We start from the raw sequence: 23,475 nt of genomic DNA, 5'->3' as shown, positions 1-23,475 counted from the left end.
GTGTCAGGGCCCTGCTCGGATTCAATCGGGCCAAAAGGTGGTGTAGTGACCCTGAGGTTCAGGTTATTTACTTAGGGTGGGACCACCTTAAGTGGTTCTGCGTCTCCCCCAGGGCAGCGATGTCTATGGGTCCTTAGGAGTTAAGCCACCACTAGATGGCAGTGTGTAACAACATAAATAGAAAAGAGCACATCTGCTCCAGGTCTTTCCCTGGGACCATGCCTCCCAGTGAGGTGCCACAGGGCCAGGGCTCTGGTTCTGGAAAGATCAGGCATTAGACAGTTGTAGTAGAAATACTGTGATAGTCACTCTAGGAGTGAAAGAGAGTTCAGTTATTGAGCAGTCGTGGCTCCACGGAGGAGCATTAGTGGGGTTATGACCCACTAGATTAGGGATACCGAAGGGTCAGTTGAGGACCAGATAGGAGACCAAGACCCCAGGCTGAGCACAGTGGGTGAGGTGAGGACCATATTGGGCACCAAGAGACCAGACCCCAGGCTGGGATTTCTAAGATCTAGTGCTCTCCATCAATAGTGGATGCTACCTAGTGAGAGGGGAGTTATTCATTGTAACTGTGAAATGTACTGTTCATTATCTGTATCGCATATTGAGTGTTTTGAAGCAACTACTATCCCACTGGAGGGATTATTGCAGTGTTCTACTACCCTGTTCACCCAAATAAATAAGTTGAAGTTTACTGCAAAGAACTGTGTTGGACTGCCTTTCCTATTGCAAGGAGCTACAGAAGGTACTGGGAGTTGCAGGGAGTTGCATGGGCACACTGGGGTCCTGGACATATTACAGGCAGTTTAGCTTGGTCACACTATTCCACAAATCCACGGCAGAAGTACACTGACGGGTGTGCTACAGTGGCAACCCTAATCATACTGCACCTATAGTATAATATAGTAGCCCTTTAGTGACTTTGGAAGCCAGGACCAGATCAGATTCCAGCATACATACTCCGTGCCAGAGATTTGGCTAAATGTATTCACTACCAACCCAATGCATAGCTTTTGCCTTTCGAGTTCAGCTATAGAGGAGAAGGGGAGTTTTGAGAAGCCGTATGCTGTATGAATGCCTTTGCTTCTCCTTTAAGAACATCTTCCGAAGGAAAGAATACGGAAGAAGAGAGAATAATCTGCCACTGAAATAATGTTATAAAACGACAGAGTAAATTGTGCTTTCCGAACGACACAGACCTCCTTTCTCTTCCTCGCGGTTTGCATGATAATCAGCCAATTACCTGTATCTCCCAACAGCATTGCACATATAATAACAAACGGTCTCTCTTGAGCGGCTTTTCAATATTTTCTTCTTGTTCATCACAGCACCATTGCATTCTTTTACTCTCAGTCACTTTGTTTGTATTTTGTCCTTTTTTCCTTCAGCATTAAAGTCATTATAAATGTAAAGGTCTCATCCCCAGTCCCATCTCCCTTTGGAGAAGAGCACAGTCAGGAAACCTCCCGGCCTAGAGATTCACAGGCTGATAAACCAGCTCCCTGCCCAAGATAGAAGCAGAATATTTATAGAACAGGATTTAATGGCAGATAATAAGCTTTTGACCGCTCTCTTTGTATAATTCTCCAGGTACAAGGCTTTCAGAGCATTTGACAGCTGCCTCAGATTATTCAATGACACTTCCACTCCCCCTACCAACCTGCCTCCTTTCACATACAAATTCGGACCCACTGGAAAAATATCATAGAAACCCGTCCCATTTATATCTTTATTTCCTAGTCTTTTCAACTATGTATGTCGTAAGGTCTCCCACCAAGGTCATATAACTGCCCGTTGTAGTTGAGTTGCAACTAGTGATGGGCAAATTTCTCCCGTTTCACTAGGCCGAAAAATTCCGCAAATTTTTTTTTTACCCCAGCCATAATTCCGACAATTTGATCTGCTTTATTAAAGTCAATGGGCGCCTTTGACGTCGGAATTGTCGCCAGCGTCAAAAAGATTTTGATTTTCGCTGGTGAATTTTCGCAGCAATTTCACCAATTGATTCGCCGCCGGCAAACCGCAGAAAATCGCCGCAAATTGGCACCTGGCAAATAAATTTGCCAATCACTAGTTGCAACATATAAAGGAAGTAGTAGTTCATCTAGTTTAAACTCAATGGGAAAACTACCTTTATGGCTTCATAACAAAACCGCTTCACTCACAATTAATTATTCCAAAAACGATCTGTGGTTATGCCATTACTTTCACCAGTAAATCTTCTTTGATCTCCTATCTGCATAGGGCGTGCCATATATAGATTCTCCTTCTAGGCAAGAAACCTTATGATAATACTGACATTTTCATGAGTCTTAGGAGGTTATTTATCAAAATCCGAAATTTTGTCACTATTTTCTGAAAACCACTCCGACCAAATCTGCATGAACTCCACCCCCCGCCCCCTATTTATCAATACATCTTTCCGAAAATTTGTGCGGGTAAAAACTTGGTAAAATCGTGAAAAAATACTAATTGTAATGGATCTTTCTGTAATTTGTATCTTCATACCGTAAGTCTACTAGAAAACCATGTCGATATTAAAAAAAACTCAACAGGATGGTTTTGCTTCCAATAAGTATTAATTATATCTTATAAATCAAGCCAATTAAACTCGGTATCGTTCCTCATCCATAAACAGAGAGCGCTACCATTAAACCATCTTTTTAAATGGATGCAATGCCCCTCTAAACTAATATTGGACTATTGATCGAATTTCTAAATTATTTAGCGTATTCCGCTCACGCCTGTTACACAATGACCCGTGACTACGACCTATGACTACGTATCGTGGATACGAAACGCGTCAGGACGTTTGATGTTTTTAACTTGTTGGAATAAAGTTCATCGTTTTAACTTTACGAGTGGATTCGGAGTGCTTGCCGACTTCATCTTTAATTCTATCTTAGTTTGGATCAAGTATAAGGTACTGTTTTATTATTACAGAGAAAAAGAAAATCATTTTTAAAAATCTGGATGATTTGGACAAAATGGGTTCTATTGCAGATGGCCTTTCCGTAATTTGGCGATTTCTGGATAATGAGTTTCCAGATAACGGATCCCATACCGCTACTAAAAAATTGTTTATTTTCCTTAAAAATCAAGTATGCTGACGATCTTGGAGTCAGGAAGGATTTTTTTCTCCATCTGAGGATTTCTGAGGCTTCAGATGGGGTTTTTCACCTTCCTCTGGATCCACTAGGCAGGTTTATTCCAGACAAAAATGTTAAACTCAATGGACATGTCTTTTTCTACAACCAAAATCACAATGTTGCTAATAAGTTACTATGTTACTATGTTGCGATTTAAAATAATCTTTTATTACTTTAATGCATTTGGACCAAAAAGAGTTGCGCGTGTAAAAATTGTCACGCACATAAAAATGTTCACGCTTCAAAATTATTTTGACGCCCATTGACTTTAATGCATTTGGACAAAAAAGTTGTGCGTGTAAAATTTGTTGCGCGTATAGAATTTGTTGCGTCAAAATTATTTAGACGCCCATTGACTTCAAATACGTTGATTAATCACTATTCTGTAGTTAATGCTCTATTAATACTATAGTACAGGTATTTGACCTATTATCCGGAATCATCGGGACCTGGGGCTTTCCGGATAACGGGTCTGTCCGTAATTTGGATCTTCAAACCTTAAGACTACTAGAGAATCATGTAAACAATAAAAAACCCCAATAGTCTGGTTTTGCTTCCAATAAGGATTAATTATATCTTAGTTGGGATCAAGTACAAGTTACTGTTTTATTATTACAGAGTAAAAGGAAATAATTTTTAAGATCTTGGATTATTTGATTATAATGGAGTCTATGGGAGACAGCCTTTCCATAATTCGGAACTTTCTGGATAATGGGTTTCCGGATAACGGATCCCATACCTATATTAATAAAGATGTTGACATTTATTTTCCCTATTGAGAACAAGATACATTTCCATAATGGAACAAGTGTGATCTGGGGATTATCTTCATTCATTTAATTTATGTATATGATCCTTTTTAGGTTTGAGCAGCCGTGCACTTGCGGATTTCCGTTTGATGAAGGATCTGTCTATGGAAACCCAGTTAGACCCTGAGAGGAGGCAGCAGAGGCTGATGAAACTGGTGACCAACATTCAGAGGTAATTCATTGAGTCACCAGGGACCAAAGTACTTCTGAGATATTCTACCAGGATCAGAATTCACAGCTATGAAATTCCTTAGGTGGGAAATCAAGAAGAGTCTGAGAGTCTAATGCTAGAAATATAGCCACCAACATTTCCCTATTAATATGCACTGCTCTGGGAAGAGCTTAAAGGAGAACTAAACCCTAAAAATGAATGTGGCTAAAAATGCCATATTTTATAAAGTGAACTTATTGCACGAGGCTAAAGTTTCAGCTTGTCAATAGCAGCAATGATCCAGGACTTCAAACTTGTCACAGGGGGTCACCATCTTGGAAAGTGTCTGTGACACTCACATGCTCAGTGGGCTCTGATTGGCTGTTGAGAAGCTAAGCTTAGGGCTCGTCACTAATTATCCAGCAGAAAATGAGCTTCCCCTGTAATACAAGCTGATGCTACAGGTTTGCTGATTATTAAATTCTGATGCTAATTGCACTGGTTTCTGTGCTGCCATGTAGTAATTATCTGTATTAATTACTAATCAGCCTTATATTGTGACATTTCTATTCTATGTGTACTGTATATTGTGAGTGGGTCCCTAAGCTCAGTAAGTGACAGCAGCACAGAGCATGTGCAGTGAATCAGCAGAAAAGAAGATGGGGAGCTACTGGGGCATCTTTGGAGACACAGATCTTTACTGCTAAAGGGCTGTGGTTGCCTTGGGCTGGTACAGAAGCACAAAACAATGTACAACATTTCTAGCTAATCTTTAGTTAGGCTTTAGTTCCCCTTTAAATGGGTGGTTCGCCTTTAAGTTACCTTTTACTATGTTATATAATACCTAATTCTAAGCAACTCTTAAACTGGTCTTCATTATTTTTTATAGCTTTTTCTGCCTTTTGCTTTTCAGCTTTCACATAGGGGTCACTGACCCCATCTTAAAAAAAAAACAAATGTTCTGTTAAGCTACAAATGTATTGCTATTTCTACTTTGTACTACTCAACTTTTTACTCAATCCTCTTCCATCCATATTTCAGTCTCTTATTCAAATGAATGCATGATTGGTAGGGTAATTTGGACCCTAGCAACCCGATTAATGAAACTGCAAACGGGAGAGCTGCTGAATAAAAAGCTAAATAACTCAAAAACCAAAAATAATAAAAAATGAAAACCAATTGCAAATAGTCTGAAAATAACACTCTCTAATCATACTGAAAGTTAGCTCAAAATTGAACAACCCCTTTAAATCAGTATAGTCCCTTCTTCAATGTATTGGTGCCATTCCATTTCCATTTGCATACTCCTGGCTTCTTGGTGTCACCACCAGTCTTATTAAATACAACATTGCCTAAGCCATAGTAGCAGCTATTGTGAACGTGGTTCCCAACTGCCTGGTAATTATACCGGCTTTTAAAAATAATTCTTGATGTAGATGGCAACTCTATTGTAAATAAGGGATGAAGCACAACCGTATTTTATTAACACTGGGCAGATTTGCCCATGGGCGGTCACCCATAGAAACCAATCAGTGATTAGCTTTTTTTTAAAGCCAGCTGCAAGTAGAACAAGTGGGGGCACATTTACTTAGTTCGAGTGAAGGATTCGAAGTTAAAATGCTTTGAATTTGAAGGTTTTTTTTGGGTACTTCGACCATCGAATCGAACGATCCGAACAATTGTTCGACTATTCGACCAATCGATAGTCGAAGTACTGTCTTTTTAAAAAAACTTCGACTACCTACTTCGGCACTTTAAACCTGCCGAGCATCAATGTTAGCCTATGGGGACCTTCCCCATAAGCGTTTTAAGTTTTTTTTATCGAAGGAAAATCCTTCGATCGATTGATTAAAATCCTTTGAATCGTTCAATTCGAAGGATTTAATCGTTCGAGCGAGCGATTTTTCCTTCGATCAAAAAAAGCTGAGAAAGCTTATTTGATCGAAGTATTTTCGTTAAACCTTCGACTTCAATATTCGAAGTCGAAGGATTTTACTTTGATGGTCGAATATCGACGGTTAATTAACCCTCAATATTCGACCCTTAGTAAATGTGCCCCTTAATGTAGCAATTTGATTGGTTGCCATGTGTTACTGCCCATGGACAAATTTGTCCAGTGTTGATAAATGACCCCCAATGTCACCCGTATTCTATCAGCTGCTATTGAGAGCTCATTAAATCCAGGGTGAATGGTCTATCCCCCATATGTAATATAAGACGCTAAGTTTGCCCAGCAACAGTAACTCGTAACAACCAATAAGATTCTTGCATTTAAACAGGTGACTAGTAAATGCTACCTGCTGATTGGTTGCTATGGGTTACTGCCCCTGGGCAAACTTCTATTTGATGCCTTTTATTACATAACTCCATGTGACAACGCTGCTCATATTCACCTCCATGCACCATTTACATGTGATTTACAATGAGAAGTAAATATTCCAGCGTTATTATTGCATCTTGCACCTAGCCACCAGTGCAACATTTCTTGGTCTGCACAAGAATCCTCTATTTTGGATTCGGCTGAACCCTTCATGAAAGATTCAGCGGAATACAGAATCCTAATTTGCATATGCAAATTAGGGGTGGGAAGGGAAAAACATGTTTTACTTTCTTGTTTTGTGACAAAAAGTCAAGCGATTTCCCTCTCCGCCTTTGGCTTTGGTTCAGCAGGGCAGAAGGATTTGGTCGAATCCGAATCCTGCTGAATAAGGCCGAATCCAGAATCGAATCCTGGATTTGGTGCAGCCATCACCATAAACCATAGCTAATTGCCCCATTTCAGTGGGGTAACAAGGTGTTACTGGACCCCACAGAAAGTTAATTTTAGGGCCCCCCGACATATCCAGCGGTTGTCCTGTTTTACCGATAGATGTTGAAGCTGCTCTTTATTTGGCTCATGGGGCCTCCTATACCTCCTGGGGCCCCCTGCAGACGCTGGGTCTGCTGGGTCTATCTCTGAATGTTTCCTACTGCTAATAAATAGAAAACTAGAGTTTACAGTATATAGAGTATAAATCAATGAAGTATCAGAAGGTCACTGTGCACATGAATCCAACCTGAATTCAACTCGTCATGTGACGCAGCAGACACATACGTGGACCAGCCTATGAGAAAATGATTTCATGGAAGTCACTTGCATTTACAATGAGATTTTTTGCTGTGCTCACTCACTATGGCATTAAAAGGAACAGTTTCAAATTAAAAAGACATTTGATCCATCTGCCCCAAGTACAGAACATTTCCCACATAGGAAAGAAAGAGGCCTTTTCATTGGAGTCATGAAAGCATGAGAGAGAAATTGGCATGGCAGAGGTGTTCTGGCCAGGGAAAACCCAAGGTGAGGTTTCTAAGTGTAGCTTGGACTGTTGCATACAGAGGGTTGCTCAAAAAACAATTCTCGTTTGCAACATGCATTGAAACTGATTGCTAGTGATGAGCACATTTTTTCACCAGGCATGGAAATGTGGCAAAAATCTGCCGCAGCAAAAAAGTCACCAAGACAAAATTGTTGCCAAGACAAAAAAGTCACCATAAAAAAAGCAAAAAAGGTGCCAACCCTAAAATTATTACAGCTCACTCTTTTAATATAAACTTCTCTGATGAAAACCCTGTTTTTTATTGCATGTAAGGTGTTTTTTATTTTGTTAGCTTTTGTTTGGTTACTGGAACGAGCTCTAAAACATCTGCTTGGAAAGGGAGCCCCACTAAAATATGTATTAGACCCACCTGTCAATCAAAATCTGACCCAGACCTCTGCATGAAGAGAGCCTTACGAGAGACAGGTTACAGAGAGTGACAAGTTGCAGAGAGAGACAAGTTGCTGAGAGAGACAGGTTGCTGAGAGTGACAGATTGCTGAGAGGGACAGGTTGCTGAGAGAGACAGGCTGCCTGAGAAACAGATTGCCGAGAGACAGGTTGCTGAGTAATACAGGTTGCTGAGAGAGACAGATTGCAGAGAGACAGGTTGCTGAGAGTGAGCTAATGAAGATTAACTTGATTATTTCATGAATTGCATAGAATTTTTAATTGATTATATTTAGAAAAATATAATATGGTCTTATATTAGTGAGATACAGATCATATTAAACGTTCATTTTCGCGATAGATCCGTCTAATAAGGTCAGAGTGTGCAAATGCTCTGCATGGCACAAGTCCTTTTATATCAGGCACAGTCTAATAGATCTCCAGCAGGGGCACTTTGGGTATAAATATATATATGGTTTGAACTGTTTCATGGTGGCCTTAGCTTTATGAGTAAGAAGGCATGATTTCCAATCATGGAACACTCCCCACACTGCCTTTTGTTCTGCACTTATTCCTACAGCCCCTCCTCGGCAATAGGCCACCGTCATGGGGCCTTCACGTGTGTCTTTGCTTGGTTTTTCTGCTCATTGGCTCCTGGTGTAACTCATCCTTCTGGAATTTACCTCATATCTGCAGCAAATAACTTTTTCTCTTACCATGGGGATTCCAAGGGAAGATCTGTTTAGTGATGTTGGTTGCAGCTGTAAATAGGAATTGATAAAGGTCTGGACTTTCTTAGAAGTTGTTACTGTTGCAGCCCAATTTTCTTCTCCATATAAGAGAAATGTTAACCCAATTTTGGTATTTTCCTTTCTGTTTGTCAAGACTAACTTGTGCTGATGTAGTTGCAACTGTGTTAGCCCTAAGTTTCTTCTTGTATCTGTTGGTGGATATGCGACAGTAATGCTAATTATCTGCTGAATCCAGGGCATTATGTAGGCCACCAAGCCAGGTTGTTGGTCTCGTAGATTTGACCTGTCTGGTCAACATTGTCCCATTTAACACTTTTCCAGGTATGGATAATTCTAGTATGAAATGAATTATATGGCCACCCTAAATACACAGATACTCAGGCCCATACCTACAACACTGCTCTTTAAATGGTTTTGTGATGAAATTAAGGGTAATATTGCAGGAAAATACACTACATACTGGGCTGTTTTAAAGGTTAGATCATTGTTCTGTGTTATTGTGGTTAAGTGTTATATGGCAACACAGGGAACGAAAAGTAACAGAAGCGATATTCAACTTCATTGAATATCTATGATGATAACCATAGCTAACTGTCTTAACAGTTCCTTTGTAAACAATAGGAATGATGTGCCAATAAAGCTATCACTTTTACTCCACTTTTGTTCTTAAACATCAAATGTTTTATCCTGTAACAAAGGTAAAGGCTGGTAGTTAAGCAGTTTTCAATGTAATAAGCTCAACATTGGGTGGAATGGGATCTTGTTTAGCCTCCTGCCTTTCTACACCTTGTAAAGCGATTGTTTTATATATAGAACAAATGTTGCTCCTGTGAGACATTTTCTACACCTGCCTACGATCATTTCTCTGGTTACAAGCATGCGGATAATAGAAATACACAAATATGAGCAAGTACAAACTTTGCACTTTGTTGGGCTGATTTTGAAAAGCCAACTGATCTTGTTGTTCTCATTCAGATATCCTTGACTTGCTTTCAACATCTCTTACATGTAGAGGGTTTGAAACCAAAACAAGGGTTTCAGCTCCAATTACTCATTTCACACTGAACCTTTTCTTCCTGCTCCTTATAGTTGATTGTCCCAGATATGTATTGACTCATCAGGTAACTAGCTTCCGTGGCCCTCACTGAGGCAATCTCCCTACCTTAGGGCACATCGGCCTACATTGCCTTAAACTGAAGGCACATTTGAACCTCCTCCAGCAAATGGAGTCCAAAGTCACTGAAGCCCAGGATCCTCTGATTTAGAGACTAGGGGACTCATTTGAAACCCCTGGTCAATGGAGCTTTCCACCTTTCCTCAGGGTATGCCTTAACAATGAATGGGGACCTACTCCCCACTTCCAAATCTCTCACCCAGCCTCCTGCTTGAAATGAACCCTAATGGGTAAAAGAAAGTTTGAAACCTTATTACCCTAAACAAATTTCAAGTAGGGACACACCAAATCAAGAAATAGGGTCAATCTTTAGACAGACAACTGCATTCTTTACAGGATACACATTGGGTTGAATAAGTGTGAGGCCAAAATAAGTCCAAACCGTTTTATTTATGAGACTTTATTATTTAGCTCAGATTTGAATAGGCAAAATGATTGTTCGGATTCAGATCAGTATTCGGTTGTGAATGATCATCGAGGATTTAGTATTTGTCTAAATCTTATCCCTCCAGCGCTGTGTTAATATAAAAGTGATAGCGTTCAATTTCAAATGAAGCAAAAGGGCCAAATAAAAACATAAATTTAAAGGTATTAAGAATAGACCAGATGTGCGTCAGATGATATTGTCCAAAAATGCCCGTTTTCATTACTAAGTAAAACTGATCAATATTAATCAACCAGTTCAGCAAAGATACTGCTCTTTGTTTAACCGCTTGTTCAAGTCCATTGACCGCAGAGTGACCATAGAAGTAAATGTCTTTTATTGGGTCCTGCTAATTGGAAGAGTTTCTGTACGGCTGTTTCAATAAATCCTTTCAGTAATGCAATTTATTACTGTAAAGAAACAAGTCTTGGGAAATAGAAATGGTACTCATATAATTGCTTGGGAATCAAAAGAGTCGGAGTAATAGAGGGAGTTTAAAAACCTTGCCTTGCTTTTATAATGATCTATAAAATTATCAGTATTGTGCACTGAAGGAACCGTAGAGGTCAACAAGCCTGATTTATAAAAACAACTTGGTTTCTGCAGGAAAATGCATGGTGTATGGACTGCCTTGATAGGCAGATAGCTAATGGTACGTTGACTGGGTGAAGCAGAACCCATATATTTGTGGTTGAATACGTTGGATTTGAATGGCAGGTCTTAAAGACCATTTGATGAACCCACCTTGTGTAACAGATATAAACAGCCAAGGTGGGAGGTGTAAACAAGGTATCATACACGCAATGGGGCTCCTGTTCAGCCCTACTCATTGGAGAGATGAGACCACTGCATGGTGTAAATGTGTTGCATCCATGGGGATGGATGTGCCTCCTCCCTATGCTACACTTATCTCAGTGCCACCAGTTACATAAAACTGTTAATTTGTTGACTGATGTCGTTTCCACAGACACCCGGAAGCCAGTGCAGAGTTGGAGAAATGGGGCATGCGGATGGATAAGCAGATATCTGTCACGGGTCGTATTATCCCACCAGAGAAAATCTTTATGAGGGACAACGTAGTAAGTGCATTTCATGCTGTAATCTGGTTTACTTTTACTCAGTTCTTTTTTTGTTTTTATAACGTCTAAGCTTGACTTATCTCTATTCCTGGTCACCATTTTGGAATGCTCTGGGTTTTGGCACTTGAGCCTATGTCTGGTACAATGCAAGTGCATTCTGCAAACTGGAGTTGGTTGCACTCAAATGCAAGGTAGACCTTTACTGAATTCTTCTTATAGTGCTTTCAAATGGTGCACTAGTGGAATGGGGGGGGGGGTTATTGAAGGCACTAGAGCTCCTTCCACTGTCAAGTGTCTCTGTAATAGGGTCAGCAGTGGTTGGAAATACAATTGTGGGAAAGAAATACATAGGGCTTTGCATTGTTTTCTTTAGTAAATTAACCCTGTGGTTGCGTGAAAATACGTTAGACACCTTCGCATTTATATAAGTATATGTTTTTTCAGTGCACCCCTGGATCTCCTGCTGACTGGTCCAGGGATACCAGAAACGAGAAGATGATCTGTGTCCAACCCTTGCAGAACTGGCTGATGCTTTTCAGTTACCGCAATGCCGACATGGCTGAGAATCTCCTGCAGTGCCTGATGAAAGTCGGTTCTGGAATGGGATTCCACATTGAAGAGCCCAGAACGTAAGAAACAAGATTATTTTTTCCTACAAACAGGTCATACACCAGGTCATGTAAAATTATTGTTATAGAAGCACTAGGCAATGTATCCTTGTGTCATACACTTTCTGTTGTACAATAGTCTGGCCTTCGATAGGTCAGGCACCCAACTTTCCATATTGAGAGGTGCACAAGATCTCTGGAAAACAAAGGAACTTCATGTTCCAGAATCCAGTATTTCACAATGGAACAAGGTGAGGGAGAAGTTGGATCAATTGGGGGGGGTTGGTCTGGTCCCCGCAACTATCGCACCTTTTCTACTTAAGTCCAACTAAATGTCTGACTCATGACAAAAAATGGTTATGGTTTCCTTTTAAATAGCGATTGACACAAAAGTTTGATATATATGCCATTAAAACTAGTTGCATTGTTATAACCAGGCAGGGCAAATGTTGGGGGGAAAAGTAGAATTTCTATCAAGGGACCAGTCAATAAAGTGGGCCCAAGTCTTCTATAAAAGGACAAGGGCTTCCCGTTAAACGAGTGAAGTTTGGGCAGATCAAGCAAACTAGCAACAAGGTCCAACCTCAGATATTGTAGGAGTCCATTTTGGTGAAGCCATCTGTTTTTTTAAGGGACTCACACCTATATGTCTGCAAATAACAGAAGAGGAATGTTCTGTGTAGTAGTTCACTGTCCATTTAAGGGAATGTATATGGATGATAAACCCTACTTAAAAATAAAAGGTGTTGCCTGTGTGGAAGCAGCCCAGCTTTGGGTTCTGATAGGATCTGTGTATCCAGCCTAACTAAGCGTAAAGTATTTCTGAACTGAGTAAATCCAGAAGGTTGTTGATATAATTGCTGGCTTGGCACAAACACACGCACTGTTATGGGCGCAAGCTCCAACAAGAAATTATTTTAAGCTTCAGATATTTTTCTGCTTGTTTGCAGAGGTGCAGAATTCCTCCTCCGTCTCATGCCTATTTAATTGACAACAAGGAATGCATGGAAAAAAAAGGTGGCCCCTGGCAAAGCTGCTGGTTAGGGTCCTATGTGAGGGTTGTAAAATTACACGAATCAGGGATGTACCAACTTTATACCTGCAGCTGAGTTAAATTACAGCACTGTGTCAGCAGTCAGAACCACCAGTGTGGAAAGGTACAGACAAAACCTTTCAAATCTGGGGCTCTGACTAGAGTCCGACTGGGCTGGTGGGACACTGGGGAAAGTCCTGGAAGGCCCCAGCCTTTATGGCCTCCACTGGCCCAGACCTGCCCCCTGTACAAGTGACTGCAAGTTTTTAGGCAAGTAAGGGGAAGCACAAGATACAGACAGGCAGGTGGAGTATTGCAGAGTGGGCATTGGAGCATTGGGGATAGGCTTGCAGGGCATTGGGTTTGGTGCATTGGGCAGGCGGCTGGATGTGTGCAAGAGAGTTTTGTCATAGGGATAGGGCATAGGCCTTTATAGTTGGGACCTGGTGGGCCTGGACCCCAAGTCCAACCCTGGCTCTGACAATATATATTTACCACAGCTCCGTCTGTTTCAGGGGTCTTGTGGTATCCAATTTGTACTGGGCCCCAGAAGTGCAAGTAAGTGTATGTCACCCCAACCCAAGGCTGAGCAAAAGACCCACATGTACCATGTTTGTGTCTAATTAGCATATAGTCAGTTTTGCTGCATCACATACATGCCAAAAAACAGTTAAAACACCATCAGTTTAATAGTGCCGAAAGGCTGGTTGAAGGATTAGTAGTAGATAATGGGAGCTGTTGTCAAAAATGCCCGGGACCTGGAGTTTTCAGGTTAATGGATCTTTCCATAATTTGCATCTTCTTACTAGAAAATCATGTAAACATTAAATAAACCCAATAGGCTGGTTTTGCCTTCAAGAAGGATTAATTATATCTTAGTTGAGATGAAGTACAAGCAACTGTTTAACTATTACAGAGAAAAAGGAAATCATTGCTAAAAATTTGGATTATTTGGATAAAAGGGAGTCTATGGGAGACAGCCATTGGGCAATTTGGAGCTTTCTGGATAACAGGTTTCCGGATAACGGATCCCATAACTGTAGTAGTAGTAGTGAATCATTTGGCCCAAATCACAGATCTCTCTGCAAATCCTGGGAAAAATTGGTTGTTGCAAACTGATATCATTGGCCTGATCTTGTTTTAGGGCAGAGACACCCGTGGAGATTAGGAGAGATTAGGAGAGATTTAGTTGCCCGGCGACAAATTGCCTCTTCTTCAGGTGATTAATCTCCCCAAACTGCCTTCCCACCAGCTGGAATCTAAATCGCCGGCGGGATGGCACTCGGAGCACTTCGTTTTCCGTAGTCACCCTAAGTTGGAATTCCACTTTGGAAAAGGAAGCACTCCGAGTGCCATCCCTCCGGCGGTTTAGATTCTAGCTGGTGGGAAGGCAGTTCGGGTAGAATAGTGGCCTGAAGAAGAGGCGATTTGACGCCGGGAGACGAATCGCCACGCGTGTCTCTGCCCTTAAGGTTCTTTGCTTTATCTGGACTGGGGGAAGTTTCCATTCAAATAGTCCAATGCACATTTAAAGGGAACACAAAGAAAGAGTAAACTTTCTTTTTGGCCAACAGAGTTAAATTTCTCTGGGTGTCAAGTGACCTTTGCGACCAATTGCATTCTAGTGCCTTTGTTGCCTTAAAGGAGAACTAAAGCTTAACTAGAAGTAGGTAGGTAGGTAAATGTGCATTGTGTTTTGTGATTCTGTATCAGCCCAGGAAAATACAATATATTTGTTTGTAGTCAATACTCCTTGATTTAGATCATTTTCCGATTTAGGCTGTCTGCTTAAAGGACAAGGAAAGTCTAACTAAAGAATTAGCTAGAAATGTCGTACATGATGTTTTGTGCTTCTGTACCAGCCTGAGGCAACTACAGCCCTTTAGCAGTAAAGATCTGTGTCTCCAAAGATGCCCCAGTAGCTCCCCATCTTCTTTTCTGCTGATTCACTGCACATGCTCTGTGCTGCTGTCACTTACTGAGCTTAGGGACCCACTCACAATATACAGTACACATAGAATAGAAATGTCACAATATAAGGCTGATTAGTAATTAATACAGATAATTACTACATGGCAGCACAGAAACCAGTGCAATTAGCATCAGAATTTAATAATCAGCAAACCTGTAGCATCAGCTTATATTACAGACCAACCTCAGTGAAATGTACAGTGTGAGTACAACTGCATTATCTGTGTCTGTGCCGAGAGTGCAGGGCCCTACCCACAGGAATGATATGTTTTCCAACAAAAGGGAATTCACATAACAAGAAGCTATTTCACTCTCTACTGATCAGCCAGTCGTAACGCAACAGTTTCCCTAGGGATGACTATATTCTCTAGCTTGTTATTGGGAATAAGTTTCCAGATGGCAAAATCCTGCTGGTTTAAAAATAATGAGATGTGGTATTACCATTAGGACACCCTAATATAGGCACGGTTACTAACAATTAGTAGCTATTAGGGTTTCCACTTGTCCTTCCTACAGCTGAAATTAAAAAACAAATAGCAAGTGAACACGAGATCTTTTGTGAACCAGATCCAGGAGGTTATTGGCCATGTCCTGGAATGCAAGAACTAATCTTGTTAAACCTGAGCCAGTAAGTCCAGCCATGCCCAGTCGCTCCCTAACCACGTCCCAGCTCTGCCTCTCATATAAAATCTGGGTGCCTGTTTTCCAGTGGACAGGCTCAACCAATCATGTCATGTATTTTTTTTTAAAGGATAAGTAAACCTTAACATGTTACATTGCATAAAATAGTGTAAAATTGCTCAGGGTGCTTTTCTAAGCAATATCGATAACTTATATTTTTGTTTCCAGTTTAAGCGCTATTTACAATTTTATTAACTGCCAATACTATGAATTTTAGACCACCTGCTGGTCAGTTACTGTAACTATACAGTCAAAAATATATACTTGAGTAGGTGATACCTTTTAATGGCTAATTTAGTAGAATACAAAATGTGAGCTATTGGGAATAGAGCAGAGTAACATCAAAAACTTATTTTTTTCCTTATATCCTTATCCTTTCCTTATCTCCTTGGCTGTCTTTGACTGCACAGTTAAGGTCAGGGCACACTGGCAGATTCAGGGAGATTAGTCGCCAAATCACCTCTTCTTCAGGGCGACAATTTCCCTGAACTGCCTTCCCCTACCTTCCCGTCGGCTATAATGAAACACCGCCAGTGGGATGGCATTCGCGGCCCTTCGTTTTCCAAAGTCGCCCGAAGTTTCTTCGTGCAGAGTGCCATCCCGTCAGCAATTTACATTTTAGCCAGCGGGGAGGCAGTTCGGGGAAATTAGTCGCCCCGAAGAAGAGGAGATTTGTCATGGGGCCACTAATCTCCCTTAATCTGCCTGTGTGCCCTGACCCTTACAGGAATTGACCAACAGGTGGCGATGTTGTTACAAAATATATCATATTGGCAGTTAATAAAAACTTAGATAGCTCTGAAAGTGAAAAAAAAATATGTAAAATGCAAAAGTGCTTTGAAAAGCATCCTAAACAATTTGACATTCAGATTATTTTAAGGTTTACTTGCCATTTAACATCTGCACCCTGCGCCATGCCTTGTGCTGCATTCTGCAATTTACAGCTGTTTAGTGAATGAGCATTAAAGAGTGTCATTTTGCAAGATTTATTGCTCTAGCAATATTGTCAGGGCCTTTTCTTTTTCCTATTTCACATTCTTATTGAATGCCCCTAGTGTGTAGTTCAGCCCTTCTCTGAATTACCATAAAGATAATGTCATGTCTGTGTTTTTCCATAACCTCTTGTCACATTTCGTCTGCTCTAGTGAGGGAATAGCTAAACACATGCATCAGCTGAGCCCATCCATCCAACAAGTTCTGCTTATCCCAACAGGGAGTTGTACACTGTGCCTCCCTTGTACTGCCCATAGAAATCTTCACCGCTGCCCATTTATTCCAAGTACAAGGTTCAGTAACACACCCTTCAGCCAGGAAAATTTGAACCATCTCTGCTTTGAATTTTTTTCCTAATTTTTTTTTTTTTACGCCTTGCAGAGCGTTCCCATGAAAAAGTTAACCCCAGCCAACCTCAGTATGGCTACGTTTCCCTTCCAAAATAAAGGAACCTTAAGTAAATGCAGGTATATGATCCACCATCCAGTGGTTATCCTGAAAGCTCTAAATCACAGAAAAACATCTATAGACTAAATTTTAATCAAATAATTCTTATTTTTAATATTGTTTTCCTTTTTCTTTGTAATGATAAAACAGTACCTTGAATTTGATCCCAACTAAAATGGAATTAATCCTTATTGGGTTTAATTAATATTTCAATATTTTTTTTGTAGACTTATGGAGATTGGAGAAATGATGGATCTATAAAACCCCAGGTCCCGAGCAGTCTGTATAACAGGTCCCATACCTGTACAGGGGTATAATAAAAACTTTTGTATATGTTCTTCAGTTTCCTAATTTCTGCAATTGGAGCCAATAGGCTACAGCAGGGGTGCCCAAAAGGTAGATCGTGATCTATAGACCTTTAGCTGGTGGCCTGTAGATCTCAAGACACTGTCAACAAACAACTTGTTTAAACCACCCTCCTATTTCATGCTTTTGAATCAGATATTTATTATCTTAAGGTAACATGAGAAATAGTTGTTTCTTAAATATAACAATATACATTTTCCCATAAATAAATATTTAGGTAATATTTTCCATGGAACAGAATGCTAAAAATGCTTTTATGGATGTAGATCATAATGGGAGAACATCACTAAAAGTAGACGTCACGTTAGTAAAGTATGGCCACTCTTAGGCTACAGACTAGTTGGTTTTTATCTATTCTCATATCTACGTGAACTCTATTTTGCTTGCAGTAACCTGGGATATTGTGGGCACATCAACTAAAAACAAGTATTTAATGTAATGTTATTTCATGAGCAAGTTGGATGTAAATGGGGCTACAGTAGCCTCTCTTAACAGTGCCATTGTCACACCATGGGCCTCCAGTAAGGCAAATACTAGTGCAGTTCCACTCAGAACTTCCCATAGTCAGAAGGTACAGGTTCCCAAGACGGGTTCCTGCTCAATGAGCCCTGACCCAGTCTTCAACAACATTCCTGCACAACCCAGTCCCACAACTCACAAAAATCACCCCCCAGCTGTACCTGACCCCTCACACCTCGCCCACTGTCCCCCTGCTATGCAGAGACATGTCTAAAGCTGGCCATAGACGCAACTTGTAGGGGCCCTGGCCACCAATTTTTATTTTATATAACTTATAGGGGCCCTTGCCACCAGTTTTTATAATATAACTTGTAGGGGCCTCGTCCAGGAATTTCATTTATATCACTTTTTATACTATGTTTTTATTTTTTTAAATAATTTATAGGGGCACAGGCACTAATGTTTTTTTTTTATAACTTGTAGGGGGGTCCTGGCCACTAATGTTTTAATAACCTTTAGGGGGTGCTCCATGGCCACCAATTTTTTAACTTGTAGGTGGGCCTTAAATATTTTAGCACTTGTACCTGTGTAGCCTTTGTACCGATGGGGCCCCGCAATTTCTCATGGCAGCCCTGCTCATGGTACTGGTGGAAGTAGGCACTTGCAGTTTGCCCATCTGGAAACTTGAAGTTTTCCATCATTTGGTAGAAGCTCTCTTGGTTGTCCTGGATATTGAGTTGTGCTCTGATAGCAGTAAGTAGATGTGAAATATCCATTATTCCTGCAGACGTGGGAAGTGGCAGCAGAGCCAAAACCTAACCTTATACCCACGGCTAAGAACCAGAGCTCTGTTAGTCAGTTACCACTTGAAAAAATGAATTAATTTCTTTTTCCCAGGCATCTGGTAAAACTGGTGGCCTCCACTCTTTTCCAGCTGATTGAATGGAAAGCTCTTTATAGATCTGAGGGCTCTGTGTTATTCTGGCAGCTGGAAGTGGGTGCTTTGTTCTTATAACTGTCGACTTGCCACCCCCTGTCCTCTTTGTAAATCGTCAGCTCTCAGTCTCGCAGCCAACGGAAAGTTCCAGTATTCTAGTAACAGAAGCAGCAGAATTGCCGATTTCTTTGTGAATTTCTACTTTGCATGGAAATATCCGTCACACCCCCATGCCCAAATCTTTTCCTCAAAGTATAGAACCTGATGATTAAGGCAACTTATTCCCCTGGAATTCCATGTTTGTGTGTTTTGGGTGAGTGGGTGGGGGCACGTGGTGCAACTGCAGCGCAAGGGAGACATAAGAAAACACCTGTAAGTTAAACGGCAAGTCAATTTTGAAGGGGCAGGTAGTTCAACTTAAAATTAACTTGTACAAGGTAGTATTTAAAATATAATAATATATTTAAGTTATATATACAAGTTGGTCATTTTAGCCTCTATCTGTTTTTTTTTTTTGGGGTCGTATTATCCAGCCAGCAACTTTAAAGTCAACATGGAAGATGAATAATCAAGGGCTAGAGAATAAAAATAGGATAATATATAGTGAATAAAGTACCCCCTATTGTAAAATATAAGGATATCATAAGTCACAGAGGAGTTCCATTCGTCCTCGTGCTTTTATACAGGTCATGGAACTCCTAGGTTACTTCCAAGATCCTCATATTTTCCAACTAGGGGTACTTTATTATAATACACAAGTTTTAGTGAGTCATGTGACAAAAATGACATCACTACTCACCGTTTATAATTTGTCCTACAGTGTCCAGGTGGAGGACAATCCGGTTTCATTCTTACGTTCGCTGCAGAAAAACGTAAAGCCCGAACTTCAGCTGGTAAGATATTACTTTTAGGTGGGGAAGGTAAATGCTGATTAATGATGAAGCGAAGCCAAAATACAGGGTGCAGAATGACAATGATGAGAGCTGCTGTTATAAACATGGGTGTTGACTTGATTTATTTGATTTAGGGATGCACCGAATCCACTATTTTCGAATTCAGCCAAACCCCTGAATCCTTTGCAAGGATTTGGCCGAATCTGAATCCTAATTTGAATATGCAAATTAGGGGTGGGAAAGGGAAAACATTGTAACTTCCTTGTTTTGTGACAAAAAATCACGCAATTTCCCATATGCAAATTAGGGTCTCCGGCTGGTCAGAAGGAAAGTGGCAGAATCCTGGTCGAATCCTGGATTCGGTGTGTCCCTAATTTGATTTGATTTTATTATAAATTATTTTATATTTGGTATATCAGTCTGTCATCTGCTCTTGGGGGGGGGGCTGCGCTCGGCAGATGGCAGGCTCTAGGACCTGGTGGCCTGTCCCACAGACAGCTGAAGGCCTGGACTTTTGTGTGATATTTGAATGAACTATGGCTTTCACCTATGACTGGCAAGTTAATTCTCCTATCTAGGAACATCTATAGAAAGCAAAGGAAGTCCCACCCTGATAAATTACAGAACAGAAAGCTCACCCTGAACGGAGAAGGGTCAGATCCAGTGGTGTAACTAGAGTGCGCCAGGTCCCCCTGAAAAAAAAAATCTTCAGAGGTGGCCGCACACTCCGATCCCCATCCTCCCGCCAACTTCCCATTCCGTCTCTGCCCCACCCACATCCCATCTCTGCCACGCCCACATCCCACCCCCAGGCCGCCCTGCAACTGCAGGGCCTGCTTCCTCTATGGTTACACCACTGGTCCGATCTGTAGAAACCTTATGAAAATATTTACTGAAAATACAGGTTTCAATTCTATATAAACAACTTGTTATCATTGCAACGTCTGTAAAAAAGAAATCATCTCATATCTGTGAACAGTGAAAGTTGCAGCGACAGGCAAATGTAAAATAGGAGAGTCTGGGGAGTCAGCAGATGTTACTGTAGCAATTTGTGTATTTATAAAGCTACGGACAAGTTTTCATTGTAAAATATCACTCCCAGAGCCACTGATTATGCAAAGGTTCCTCTGGAGTCACATTCGCTTCAGGCTTCCTCAGCCATTTAACTTACATCATGGCTTTTCCCTTGCCAACTGCAAGCTACAGAGCGGGTCATGGCATATTAATAACAGAAATAGGCCTAAAACTTGCTGTAAATTGCTCTTTTACATGGTTATTTTAAGCCATAAAACTTTAAAAATATATTTTATATGTATTGATGGAAACATCGAAGAATTAAAGCTCGACTGTAACGCAGTGGAGATTTTGATGCATGAAAGTCAACGCTGCAAATAATTCAAATAAACCCATTGAGGTTTGTGAGTCTCACATGTCAATCCAGAAAGTGATGAGTAAGGGCAATGGAAGATAGTGATAGGGTTCCCTAACATGTTATTCACATAGCACCAAATTATAGAAAGGACATCCCCATTTTAAGCAATCATTCTAATTTTTAAAAATGATTTCATCTGTAATATTAAAACAGCACCTTGTACTTGATTCGGCACAAATCTATATTGCTAAATTGGTAGTAAAAACTTCCTATTGGGTGTATTTAATGTTTAACTGATTTTTAGCAGACTTAAAGTATAAAAAATTCCCAGGTCCCGAGATTGTGGCATAATAAAGCCTCTACCCTCTAGTAGCAGTGGAGATAATAGTCTCTGGGAAGGGAGTGTGACTGTGGGATAGCAGATATAGTAGGGAGAGATGGTGCCTATAGTAACAGTGGGATAATAGTCTCTGGGAAGGGAGTGTGACTGTGGGATAGCAGGTATAGTAGGGAGAGATGGTGTCTATAGTAACAGTGGATAATAGTCTCTGGGAAGGGAGTGTGACTGTGGGATAGCAGGTATAGTAGGGAGAGATGGTGCCTATAGTAACAGTGGATAATAGTCTCTGGGAAGGGAGTGTGACTGTGGGATAGCAGGTATAGTAGGGAGAGATGGTGTCTATAGTAACAGTGGATAATAGTCTCTGGGAAGGGAGTGTGACTGTGGGATAGCAGGTATAGTAGGGAGAGATGGTGCCTATAGTAACAGTGGGATAATAGTCTCTGGGAAGGGAGTGTGACTGTGGGATAGCAGGTATAGTAGGGAGAGATGGTGTCTATAGTAACAGTGGATAATAGTCTCTGGGAAGGGAGTGTGACTGTGGGATAGCAGGTATAGTAGGGAGAGATGGTGTCTATAGTAACAGTGGATAATAGTCTCTGGGAAGGGAGTGTGACTGTGGGATAGCAGGTATAGTAGGGAGAGATGGTGTCTATAGTAACAGTGGATAACAGTCTCTGGGAAGGGAGTGTGACTGTGGGATAGCAGGAATAGTAGGGAGAGATGGTGCCTATAGTAACAGTGGATAATAGTCTCTGGGAAGGGAGTGTGACTGTGGGATAGCAGGAATAGTAGGGAGAGATGGTGCCTATAGTAACAGTGACCATGACATAATTCTTAGGGAAAGAGAAATCATTAATTAATCAATCTGCCTCTGCAGAATCTGGAGGAGGCATGGACACTTGCTCACTAAATTGCATATTGATATTTCTAGTAACTAGCAAATATTACTATGAAGTTACAGATGGCAGGGTTACAAAGGACTGACTTAACATTCAGTTAAGGGCCTTGTGCCCAAACGCTCATAGATAAACAGCAACTGTACAGCATTAATAAAGGGCAAGGCAAAGTTGGGCAAAATATGAAGATTAGCCTATATGTTCAAGACCCTTAAGGGTAAAGAGATTGAACACCCGGTTACCTCTTATGACACTCACCAGCAGACAAAGCCTTCATACATCTCCCTTACTATAGCAGAAAAATCTGCATTATTGAAAAGAAACAGGAAAAAAGGTGTTTCTAATAATTACATAGCAGACCCCCTACTTTCCACACAGACATATGATTATTCCCAGGCCGTGCCATAAAATAAAATACTCAACAGGAAAAACACGGTTATATTGCAAGTGCATCAGGAAATATTCGGGTCCCTGTAGGCAGAAAGCATGACTGATATTAGGTCAAATAGCATAGGACGGGCTGTTTTGCTATATTGGTTGTATGTATGTGTGTGTATGTGTTGTCACATTTGTCTCCCCCCTGATTATTATTTACAAACCCCTGGCTCCCCGTGGTGTCTCATTGCAACAGGAACCATAAATACATATAAATAGGGCAAATAATGGATTATACATTGCAGTCAGGAAGGTGAAATGCATTGTTTATTGGAGGAATATTAAAAGGTATGAAAAGGTTATGGTACCTTGCTCCAATAACCAACAGCAACCTATCAAATATTTGCTTTCTTTATTTGTAACTTCAGAAGACCAGTAAATGCTAAATATTGATTGGTTGCTGCGGTTGAGTACAAAGTTTTACTGTATTCCACCCCTGATCCATAAAGGAAAAGGCCATTGCTATGGATACTGGAAGCAGGTCATCCAGATTGTCAATAGATCAACAGCAGGTAGTCATCCCAGGTGCTCCACTAGAATAAATGACTAGTACACAAACTACTTTTTGCCAAGAGAATTCTTTGGAATATCTCCATTTTTTTAACTAGTGACCATCTAGGTTCAACAAATTGTCCCATGGGATTTTCTATAAGCAACTCAGAATCCTTCCACCTCCATGTTCTCAATGGCAGGCAGACACTAGTGCCCATGAATAATGAACATGCACCCCTCCCCTTAAATAAATAGGGAACCGA

The 23,475-nt window shown here is 40.7% G+C and overlaps 1 protein-coding gene across 1 annotated transcript in view; it reads left to right on the top strand.

Annotated features, from left to right (window-relative positions):
* Positions 1 to 23,475, top strand: part of piwil4.S (piwi-like RNA-mediated gene silencing 4 S homeolog) — an 81,211-nt gene that overhangs the window by 39,663 nt on the left and 18,073 nt on the right. The window contains exons 11-14 of the mRNA XM_041584577.1: positions 4,016 to 4,133; positions 11,175 to 11,286; positions 11,731 to 11,915; positions 19,602 to 19,674. Coding sequence (XP_041440511.1) covers positions 4,016 to 4,133; positions 11,175 to 11,286; positions 11,731 to 11,915; positions 19,602 to 19,674 — 488 coding nt within the window. The remainder of the gene's footprint in view (positions 1 to 4,015; positions 4,134 to 11,174; positions 11,287 to 11,730; positions 11,916 to 19,601; positions 19,675 to 23,475) is intronic.

Source organism: Xenopus laevis, chromosome 2S (genome assembly GCF_017654675.1).
Source record: "Xenopus laevis strain J_2021 chromosome 2S, Xenopus_laevis_v10.1, whole genome shotgun sequence".
NCBI classification, from domain to species: Eukaryota; Metazoa; Chordata; class Amphibia; order Anura; family Pipidae; genus Xenopus; species Xenopus laevis.
This window is presented reverse-complemented; position numbering and strand designations above follow the sequence as displayed.